General features: G+C 35.9%; 2 protein-coding genes across 2 annotated transcripts; one reads left to right on the plus strand and one right to left on the minus strand.

The window, feature by feature from the left end:
* Positions 1–1053: 1053 nt before the first annotated feature.
* On the minus strand, positions 1054–6109 carry LOC145733928 (transmembrane protease serine 9-like). The gene is made up of 19 exons (XM_081986961.1): positions 5966–6109; positions 5755–5907; positions 5604–5701; positions 5369–5541; positions 5045–5316; positions 4881–4990; positions 4190–4301; positions 3978–4130; positions 3757–3854; positions 3532–3707; positions 3165–3436; positions 3000–3109; positions 2609–2628; positions 2367–2452; positions 2161–2313; positions 2013–2110; positions 1789–1961; positions 1243–1514; positions 1054–1183 (listed from the first exon to the last, which is right to left on the minus strand). Exons 1-19 carry the CDS (start codon positions 6029–6031, stop codon positions 1073–1075), a joined length of 2706 nt encoding a protein of 901 aa, XP_081843087.1. The 5' UTR covers positions 6032–6109; the 3' UTR covers positions 1054–1072.
* Positions 6110–7123: 1014 nt separating this feature from the next.
* On the plus strand, positions 7124–11636 carry LOC145733700 (uncharacterized). Its single transcript, XM_081986648.1, has 13 exons — positions 7124–7322; positions 7496–7666; positions 7936–8055; positions 8107–8209; positions 8270–8413; positions 8466–8531; positions 8581–8654; positions 8708–8828; positions 8879–8914; positions 8963–9065; positions 9130–9279; positions 9332–10581; positions 10639–11636. The coding sequence occupies exons 1-13, from the start codon at positions 7210–7212 to the stop codon at positions 11545–11547; spliced, it is 3360 nt and encodes a 1119-aa protein (XP_081842774.1). The 5' UTR covers positions 7124–7209; the 3' UTR covers positions 11548–11636.
* Positions 11637–11709: the final 73 nt, after the last annotated feature.

Raw genomic sequence — 11709 nt, forward strand, 5'->3', positions numbered from 1 at the left:
CCAACATCAATCAAACTAATTTGATTTTGACGCAAGTAATGACAAACTTTATTTCCCTGTTTTTAGGAACATATGACTAATTTGCGGACATCATGTATAATCCACTGTAGCATAGAAACCACGTTACAGTAACACGAAAGCAACCAGAAACCTCAACAAACATTAAAGTTTGCCGAGTTGCAATGCAACCTGGATTTAATTGAATTGAGTTTCATTTCCTAATAGCTTAATTTAAATTGTGTTTTACTTCATTTTGTGACGCTCATGCATTTTAAGCTACTAAGTGTAAGTGAATTTGAAAATGCAAATTTTGTAAATATACTTGTACTGTTTTTATTCGATTATAAATAGTTTAGAGAGTGCTAAAGTATTTGGATAGTATAGTCATATCAGGAAAGTATGGAATACCCAAATATTCTTATAGCAAATGTATGAAATAAATATTTTCTTTTACTAAAAATGATTTTATTGCTTTGCAGTCAATAACCTTTTGCAATCGGTGAGATGAAAAATCGCTACATTAAGGGAAAACCCATAAATTATTGAGCTGATATCCCAAGTTTTTTTGCCCGGTTTTCTCCCCATTATCCCCTTGCTTGCCTCATCCAAAGAAATATGCTAAGTTTCGTGCGGACCGAATACTTGAATCGAAAGTGGAAAACTTTTATTTAAGCTTTATGGCAGCGCTGCAAAAGGGGAACTTTGCCCTTAATAATCCCCTCTGTTTTTGTCTGACGATGAAATAACGACAGCCTAATATGACTTTCTTAGTTGGCAACACTTGTTCAATAAAGTCTTCTAATAACAAAAAAAAAATGTGTATTTGTTCAAATACAAAAAAAACATTTTTCCAGAAGTAAATATTATTGCGACGTGGTTTACTGAAAATGTGGGTGATAAAAGTTGTTTGATTTCCTCTGCCCGAAGTGTTTTCCCAATCGAATATTCAAGCGCACAACGGAAGTTGTTCTATTGTACCAGACGCAATAAAGCAGTCAGTTTTGCACTAAATCCAAAACGTTTTATTTCTGTTACAATCTAAGTAAAAGTATGTTTGTTTCCAGTTTTGATTCTATGTGGCCATGTTTTCATGAATCCAGTCCAAGTAATAGGTAACTCTAGCAAAACCTGGAGGCCAGCCTTGTTCGCAGCCCCACGAACTAACAAACGACACGACCCCAATCTAAAAATTGTTACATTAATTAAATACAAGTTATGCAGCAAGATGATGGATTAACTGACCACTACTCCATTAACCGTCAAAGGACCTCCAGAATCTCCGTTGCACGTCCCCACTCCACCACCTCCAGAAATGCAGATGTGGCTTTCGTCAAGCAGTCCAAGATAAGCTAATCTGCAGGCATAATTACTGACAACATAAGAGGTTACTTCCCTTAAAACTGGCGAAATGGTGTTGACACTGTCTGATGGTCTGCCCCAACCACTAACCAAAGTGGTGTTTCCTAGATAATCTTGGCTGTCGTCTCTGGGTAAAAGTGCCGGGGTTATGTTGGCTAAAATTGATTACACAACATAAAATAAATAATACATATTTATTCTGGCGTTAAAGTAAATTGATTCGATATTTCAGCATCAACGATAGCATCTTAGTACATCATAAATCAGTAACTAAACGAGATAAACGAATGAGGATGATGGATACTTTTAAGCTTTTTACCGCCATATATTAGGGGGAAAGGGAACAGTATCTTGACAAAACAAGGATTAGAACGGTTGTTTTAACATACGGGGCTATCTCACAAGCTGTAAATAAATCATTACGCTTACCGTTGAGGGTTAGCGGTTCGCTGAGTCGTACTAAAGCGATATCGTGCACTAGAACTGGACTAGCCCAGCCTGGATGAATCACCACGTCATCAGAAGATACGGAAATTGCGTGAGGCTCATTAGTTGGAGGCATCGTATGGGCCCCAAAGATAAGAGTGATGTTGCCAACACGACTGAAAAGAAGAATTTTTCATTGCATGTTTTGGTTGGAAAGATTTTAGTACTTGTCTACGCAATGAGCTGCAGTTAGGGCTGTACGAGCGTTGATCAGTGTAGCTCCACAAAATGAAGTGCCACCAGCCGTAGGTCTATACAGGGCAGCCTAAAAATAAATTGCACTTCACACTATATTTTATTAAACACAAAATTTACCTGGTAAGGTCTGGAATTAGGTACAGACTCTTCACCTCCCACAATGAAAGGTTCTACATCATTTGGTGGTCCTGGAATGTTCGGATACATTTTCCTGAACTCCGGATCATATTCCAAGTGTCCTGGTTTGGCATTGTACAAATCCTCTTCAGTCTAAAATTACGATTTTTAAAAAAATCCACGCAGAGCAAGACGATTATTCTTACTATTTCCCTACAATATCCTGTGTTGATCAAAGCCACAAGGCACACACCAATTACTAAGCGCATTTTGGCTGACTTGACCCGCAAAACTTATCTTGAGTCAGTTTTTATAGGGAGAATTATCCAATCATTAATAAATAATTGAGATCAAATCGTTATTATTTTATCAAACATTTTTACAAAGGGGTCATAACTTAGAACTTTAATACCACTTCCCTATTGTTGGTTTATTTATTGTCGTTGACCAAAGTTGTATTTCAGATAGCTTATCGTAGAAAAAGCATTAAAATACACACCATGAGAGCATCAGACTGTTTAATAGTTTTCAGGTGAAACCGAAAGCCCATGGAAATCCTGAAAAGTTCAGTTTCCAGGCATGTAATCCGCTTTATATAAGGTTTTGTCAATTTTCTTTAACAAGTGCTGTATGGTTTACTATTTTGTATACATTTCTAATTTTCTTGTATGGTGAACTAAGAAAGAGAACGTAACTAGAGGATTTTCAGGAAATTATTAGCTTCTTTTTCAGATGGTCAAAATGGAATGAAATACAACTCTTTTGTTACTGTCTTATTAATCAGTATATTGCAAAAAATTACAACCACACTGTATTATGGTCCACATTAGTGTTTACACTATGTGGCCATATTCTCAGTAATCCAATCCAAGTAATAAGTAGCTCGAGCAAACCCAGGTGGCCATCCTTGTTCGCAACCATATATAGAGAAAAACGTCGATACCCCAATCTAAAATTAATTTTGCTTAATTTACCGCTCTTTTGACGTTTCTTAACTAACTTACGAGCACACCATTAACGACCAATGGTCCACCAGAATCTCCGGTGCACGTGCCTCTTCCATTACCACCCGATATGCAAAGGTGGCTTTCTTCAATTAGTCCAATGAAAGCTAAACTGCAAGCAAAGTTACTGATCACGTGAGAGGTTACCTCCCTGAGAACTGGAGAATTTGTGGTGATACTATCTGATGGTCTTCCCCAACCGCTAATCAGTGTGGTGTTGCCTATATAGTCTTGGCTAGTATCTCTTGGTAAAAGAATTGGAGTTATATTGGCTAAAATTGATTAAGTACTGTTAATGTACAGGAATGGAATCTATATTCTCCTCATTTCTATTTATCAATTAAAACAAGGATTAACAAAAAATTACCGTTTATGGGTACTGGATCACTGAATCGTACTAAAGCAATATCATGCACCATCATTGGCCTCACCCATAATGGATGGGTCAGCACATCATTAGTGGATCTAGTAATTACGTTAGTATCATCAGCTGGAGGTAACAGAGTATGAGCTCCAAACATAAGAGTAATGTTACCAACTCGGCTAAAATTTGTTTTCTTAGTTTAGTTTTTAGTTAAAGGGGTTTTAGTACTCCTCTACGCAATGGGCTGCAGTTAGGGCTGTATAAGCGTCAAGTAGTGCAGCCCCACAAAATGTTGTTCCAGCAGCAAGGGGTCTAATCAATGCACCCTAAAAATATGTCATATTTATATGGAAGTGAGTTTAGTTTGTGATTTTGTGTGAGTTTTCAGCTTCCTGCTTTTCTTGACCAATCACAAACTACCAACAGATTTACGGCAAAAATTCAGATACCTGATATGGTCTTGAATTTGGTACCGCCTCCTCACCGCCCACTATAAAAGGTTCTACATCATTTGGAAATTCTGGAAAGTTAGGATACATCTTTCTAAACTCTGGGTCATATTGCAAGTAAGCCGGTTTAGCGTTGTAAAAGTCTGCCCTGGTCTGCAACATAAGTTTCCTTAATTTTTCTTCTGCAAAACGTATCGCTCAAAATTTCTTACTAATTCCCTACAGAACCCTTGGGTGGCCAAAGCCACAAGACACAAACCAATTACTAAGCGCATTTCAGCCGAATTGACCCCCAAAATTCCTAATGAATGAGTTTTTATACTGCTAGTTACTAATCGTTATCAATAATAAATAAACGTACGTTTTATCGTACATATTTACTGGGAGCCATAACTTAAAACTGTAACTCCACTCTAATTGATATATTATAGTTGACCAATAAGTGTTATGTGGAGCTTATCGTGCAATTTGCAGTTTTACTGGAAACAGTTAAATGTAGAGGCAATTCTGGGGTTAGAATAGTGATCAATCAGCCTTGCGGAATCCAGGCCAAACCGCAAGCCAACCTTGGATGCTTGGGAAATCTTGAGAAATGTAATCTGCTTATAATGCTTTTCAAGTGAATTAATTATTTTGTTGATTTATTATTGTGTAAAAAAGTAAATCAGCACTGTTTATGGTTGCCCCTTTTTTCGACCAATCACAATACGAAAAAACTTACCACTAAATTGGTTATTTGTTTCATAATTTCACCTGTCAACAAAATTAAATGTTTTATATGGCCAACGAAAATTCTTACATTCAGGCTGTGGTTCACATCTAAAACTAGTCCTTTTATTTGTTTTATTTCAAAGTTCAACTATATAGAGTTTTACAAAAGAATGCTACATATTACAATATCACTAAGTGGCCATATTCTCATTAATCCAATCCAAGTAGTACGTAACTCTAGCAAAGCCCGGGGGCCAACCTTGTTCACAGCCCCATCCACTAACAAACGACACCACTCCAATCTAAAATATCACAAACATTATAATACGATTACTATAAATTAAAGAAAAACTCACCAGCACACCATTTACCACTAGAGGACCACCAGAATCCCCATTACAAGTGCCTATTCCATCACCGCCAGATATGCAAATATGACTTTCCTCAATAAATCCCACATAAGCCAATATACAAGCAAAATTACTGACAACGTAAGAGGTAACTTCTCTTAAAACTGGTGAAATTGTGCTAATACTGTCTGCTGGTCTGCCCCAACCACTAACCAAAGTGGTGTTACCTAGATAATCTTGGCTGGCGTCTCTTGGTAAAAGTGCTGGGGTTATATTGGCTGAAATTCAGTTATTAAGTTTGTTGTTTATTGAAATCAATACATCACATACCATTAAATTCTATGGGTTCACTAAAACGCACTAAAGCAACATCATGGAGAAGAGTTGGAGGATACCATTCCGGATGGATCAGTATGTCATTAGAAGAAACGGAAACCACGTTTGGATCATTAGTTGGTGGGATATTGTGAGCTCCAAAGTGTATTGTGACGTTTCCAACACGACTAAAAATTATTATTTTCTACAGTTTTAGACTGTATTAAAGGAATTAATTAATGCACTATACTTGTCTACACAATGGGCTGCGGTTATAGCAGTACGAGCGTTGATCAGTGTTGCCCCACAAAATGAGTTTCCATTAGCAAAGGGAATATACATCGCCCCCTAAACAAAATTAACAGTTGCACAAATTTGTACAAAATAAAACATTTAAACACCTGGTATGGTCTGGAATTTGGTATAGCCTCCTCACCACCCACAATAAATGGATCAACATCATTGGGTGCTACCGGAAAATTCGGGAACTTTTTCCTGAATTCTGGATCGTATTCCAAATGCCTAGGTGTAGCATTGTAAAAATCCTGTTCTGTCTAGAAGCCAATTACAATTAACTATATAATTATTTCTGAAAAAACTACAAAGTTTCACCAATTCTCGGCACAATCCTGTTGAAACCAAAGCCGCAAGGCAAAAACCAATTACGACTAAACGCATCTTAACCGATTTTTCTCTTAAACTTATCTAAACTGAGTTTTTATAGTGGGAATTAATCCGGATTTATCTCACAATAAATAATATCGAACATCCTACATATTTACAAGTACCAATAATTAGTTAGTATTAAGATAACATTTTGTGAAAATTGTCAAGACGTCAAGATTTCCTTTGTTATTAACTGCATTAACAAATTTGTTGTCAGAATGTCTCATCCTAGTGGCATATCATTTACAAAAAAACAATCTGTAGTCCACATATGCACTGATTGGTCAAGAAAAAGCAGTTTTTTTTTTGGACCAATAACAGCTATAGGCATCGTTTTGACATGTTTGAGGTGTAACAAGATATAGTCTGTGTTACTACAGCCTTAAAGTCAGTTTAACCAAAATTCGTTCTTCGTTCTTTTATAAAGATGACCTGGATAATGACAAGAGAAAGCGTGAAAACGAACAAATTAATACGTATTAATTATAATTAACAAAACGGCAAGGCCGAAGAGCATTTCATTATTTTTCCAGTTTTTCCCCAAGCTGTAAAGGGCGTAATTAAGTTACTTTATGAAAGTCTTAATTAAGCATTTCTTATGCTTGGTTTCCCCTGAATGCTAAATTCAGACAACAAAAAGATGTTAATCCCATTATTTAGGAGTTTAAAGTTTCCTGAAAAAAACTCCTTATTAGGGAGGTTTTGTTAAAAATTACTGAGTTTAAAACAAAACTAGCTTTGTATACGTTCCACTTGAATGCAAATAGGAAAAGATGGAGGAATGTTTTCAATTTATTCGGTTCAATTATGATTTTGCCAGCCATGCAGAAACACTTCAAACAACTCATTTTCAAAGAAGAAGCGATAATTGCAAGAGCTTTTGATGTGGAGATTTCCAGGGTCCAGTTTTTAAAAGCGTGTTTTATAATAACAATGTAATCAAGGTTTGTGAATAGTGTGATGTAATAATAAAACGTGTGGATTATTAATTATTTTTGTTTAATTTGTAAACAATATCTCCAAAATTGGTTTTGATGACTGCGAAAATACAATCCGCAAACAAATACTGGCCCAATTAATTGCGAATTTTGCTGATACACAAAAACCGTACCTGACAGTGTCGTTTCAATTCTGTCGAGTGTAGTGTGTTGTGAAATGTTCTAAAACACTGATTTACCTTTATCCGGAAAATGCGCACCAAATTTATAGTGTTTTTCTTTGTTTTATCTTTGGCGAGTTGCAAATGCGGCTTGCTGAATTGGTTCAACAAATGGACCGATGAGCTCGAAATGAAAAATGACCCGTAAGTTTTCAGTTGGATTATTTTCCCATACACTGGGCTAGTTGATTTTGTGAAATATTCCAGGCACTTTTTGTTACATTATTAGATACAAACTTCCTTTTTTTTTGCATAACATATTGAGCTCTCAAATTGAAACTGGTCTCTACGGACCGGTATTTTCCTAAAATTTCCAGGAAATGCAGGGAACGCCGAGAGGCAGCCGAACAGGGAATTATCCCGGAAATCGGTGAGTCATCCTCGGGCAAGAAGGTCTCGCTGCTGGATATTGAGGAGGGACAGTCGACCAGCGACTCTCAAAGTGTCGCAGCCAATCACGGACAGCGGAAATTGAAACGTTGCCCAATGTAAGAAAAGCTTTATGTACTGTCGTAATATATTTTCATAAGATGAATAGCCAAATGAGGAAATAGTCAACTTTAAACTTGTTTTATTTGAGTAAATTAAAGGACTGTTCCTAGTTCAAGAAAAAACAGCCAGCTGAAAGCTGCTTTTTTTGACCAATCACCAACTACACCCACTGTGTAACACATGTTAGCTTAAAATATCATACTCTTAATAATACAAATATTTATTTATTTAGGAATAATTATTCGTCATAATTTTTCTTTTACAGACTTGGTTTAACCAAACCAATTGGAAATAGCATTCTAGGATCAGCTAGTCCTTTAACATTATCAAAAAGAGGGACAGACAATATTAGGGCTCAGTATGAAAAACAATGCAGTTTATGCAGGTCTGTTTTACTTGAAACTTTTTCAAATTTTCCCTTATAGTAACTTTTCAGAAATCAATTGTCCTGTAAAATTTTTGGTAAATGCGACGACTGTTCTAAATACTGCAAACACGATCAAACATTCACTAACGATCCTACGACGTCTCCCAGTGAAGTATTGACCTAAATTAATTCAATTTGAACCCCTGTACTGATTTTTATCTATAAATTGTAGAGTTTTCTAACAAACAGAATGTCAGAAATGAAGGACAGCACTATATTTAAAACTCCATACCGTGTAGCATCAACTATGGACGAAAAAACCAAAAAAGCCATTTGTGAGATTATTGGTATTAAAAACGTCAATGATATTGATAGGGTGAGTTTTATACTAAGTGTCCAGGTCAAAAAACTTAAAATATTGTATTTAGATAGCTATTTGGGTCACCACTATATCCAATAATCCACCTCGAGTAAGTCAAATTGAAAAACAATCGGTAAGAAATTCTAACAAACAAACTGCAAAATGTAAAGTAAAATTTACAGGATGCGTTAGTTACCCCCGAGAGTAGTTCGGTATCAAGTGGGCCTAATTTAAAACCACGTTTTAACGAGTTGGAGTAAGTTTTTCACTCATCCGATCTATAGTTTCATCTATACATACCTTTTATAGTGATAGTGGAGAAGAGTCACAACTGACCAATATGCGCAACTTTAGTGAAGACGAAAAACTCAACCCTAGCCTTATTGAAGATACTGCACCATTCCTAAGAAGTTCTCAGAATACTGAAAATGTAAGAATTTCCTATGAATTGTTTAACATTTTATTTATAGTTGTTTTCAGTTAAAAAGTCCACTTATTGGGTCTACAAACAAGGAGGTATGTCTAAAAATCCAAATTTGTCTAGTTTTTAAAATATTTTTTTAGATTATCGTACAGCCCAAAGAATTTCAATCAGATGAGTCTGATGAAGTTCCCACAAACCAATTGAAATCTACTGTATTTGAAAGACTGACCACACCCAGAGCAAGTATGTTAATTGCTAATACCAAACTTCTTAAGCTTTTAATTACTATACAAATAACTAATCATAGACGTACAAAGTCTTGAGGTGCCCAAACCAAAAGGTGGTTTCATACAAAATCTACTAAAAACCCGACAACAAAATAGAGTGGGTTCTACTAATGGTTTCAGGCCCACACCAACTCCTGTTATCGCTGAAATCCAACGTAAAACCCTTGCAGGTGCTTATAATACCATTGCTAAAAACCAATAATTTAAAAAAATGAGTTTCAGATGAATCCTCAACACCTTCAAACAGTCACCTTTCTGACATTAACGAAGCTCTGCAAGAAGTTAAAGCCATGGTGAAAAACATCCAGGAAGAAGCTCAAAAAGCTTCAGAAAAACGACTCTTAGGGTCAACTAATCTTCACCAGGATAGTCCCTCAAACTTGATCCCTCCACAAGCATTGGATCACATAAAGGATGTTAATAAGTATTTGATTAACAGGGCTCAGGATGCTTTGGATACTGTTAAGCATCCTGAAGATAATGGTGAAACTGTGGGATCTGCTAGAGACGACCACTCAGACACTACCAAAAGAGTCATCCACGACCTCAAGAAAATGCCGGAGTTTCTTTTAACCAAGTTGAAAGACACTCTAAATGGTTTTGACACATCCTCACCAACTCCTACAACTAAACCAGATGAAGAGGATCAAACCACGTTACAACAAAGACTTGGTGAAGACAATGCTATAGTCAGTTTGACTGAACCACCTGGATTCGATTTGCAACCCTCCAAATCATACAAAAATAAGTTAGAAAAATATTTAGCTCAACTAAAAGAACAAAGACAAAACAAATACAATCCTGAAAAATTCATTAAACCAGTACCATCTAGAATAAATATACCACTTGCTAGTGAAGCTACAGAAACTCCTACTTCCACTGATATAGTTGGTACAACTGAAGAGAAACCAAAACCAATTTTAAAACTTGAAGAACTCCTTAAAAACCGGTTAAAAAGTTTCAATGAGAAAATCAAGAAACCTGAACTGACAACAAAGAGCAATGCAGAAACATTAGGAGAAGCTAACCCCTCAACTCCTTCTCTTTTAGACATCAAAAATTTAAAAAACAACCACTTGTTTGATAACCACTTATCAACACAGAAAACTATACTGGAAAGTCGCAACTCTGATATTGAGGAATCTAAAAGACTGCTTAAAGAGAAAATGCAGAAGTACATGAACAGTTTGAAATCACCAGCTAAAGTACCAAACACTGAAGATGACAGACTAAAAAGTGTGTTTAGGGTCGCTGCAGATAGTTCCCAACAAGACAAACTGAAGCAGAAGATCAAGGATTATGTAGCATCACTTAAAACTCCATTAAGCAGCCGTCAAAGTCAGTCAGTGGACAATTTGGAGCAACCACAGTTGTTGGGGGAAACAGCTCCAACTACCAACCAAAATAGTCTTGGAAATGAGGATTCAGTAACTGACCAAACTGTTTTGTTGCAAGCTCGAAGCAATTTCAATGTAAGTTGTTTCACTTTCTTCTGAAACTAACTAATAATTAATATTTTATAATTTCAGACTGATCACAGCAGTGACAGTAATCTAGGCAAGATAGTCCAAACATCCTCAAATCCTCAAGATATTTTTTATGTTGGTGCTAACATAAAAGTACCAATGAAGATAAATAAACACGAAAATGGTACCTTGGAGTTCACTGTAGACCTAGACAAATTGTGTTCTTGTCAAAATTCAACCTGTCCCAAAAACCACACCAACATTGAAGAAACTGTTGGCACTATTTTAGAGAAAGAGGCTGAATTGGAAATGCAATTAAACTCATCTTCGCCATCAGAAGTTAACCAGGGTTCTACTCGTTTTGGCGGTTTCAACAAGCTGCTGAAGCGTAAAAGTGGAATTTTTAAAAGGTCTCCAGAGTTTACCAACTTAAACAATCTGAATAGCCTGCCAGTGTCACCAAGGTTGCAGGAAGCTGCCAGTGATTTGAACACCATTAAAAACAATCTTCACAATTCAGTAAAAAAATTGGAGATTGAAGCTGAAAAAGTTCGGAAGCAACAAACTAACCACTTGAATTCAATAATAACAGGAACCAATAAGGATTTGAGAAACTTTGATTTGTCCAAGTTCAATGACGACTATATTAGGCAATTAGAACGGGAGAAAACTTTGCAAAAGCTTCGTCTTCATCCAAATGTTCTTAGAAACAGATTTTCAAATAAAATTAATGATGATTTGGTTAGATTGAGCGAACCATATCAACAAACGCAAATTAACGCACTTCAAACCAAATTAAAGAATGTGGAAAACAAAGTGAAGAAATACGAAGATAAAAATGAAAAAATGTTGGCAGATGAAGCAAAGGCAGTGTTTGATATACGCAAAGATAACGTGGTTCAACAAGAAGTTAATCTGGTTAACAAAGTTTTATCTTGGATTAACAATTTGTCTAAACCTGATAAAAAGTAATTTAAGTTAGTTCATTAATTTTTGTACTTTCGTATGCAGACGTGTTAGAGCAGAACTTAAAGTAAAAAAAAGTTAATTAAAAGAAAAAACGAGTTTGAATATCTAGGAGATTGAAAATCGCTGGCGCCATCTTTAGGTTTGTAACTGAAACAGCCATTTAGG

The sequence above is a fragment of the Ips typographus genome, linkage group LG9 (genome assembly GCF_016097725.1).
Source record: "Ips typographus isolate SLU linkage group LG9, UJ_Ityp_2.0, whole genome shotgun sequence".
Classification (NCBI taxonomy): Eukaryota; Metazoa; Arthropoda; class Insecta; order Coleoptera; family Curculionidae; genus Ips; species Ips typographus.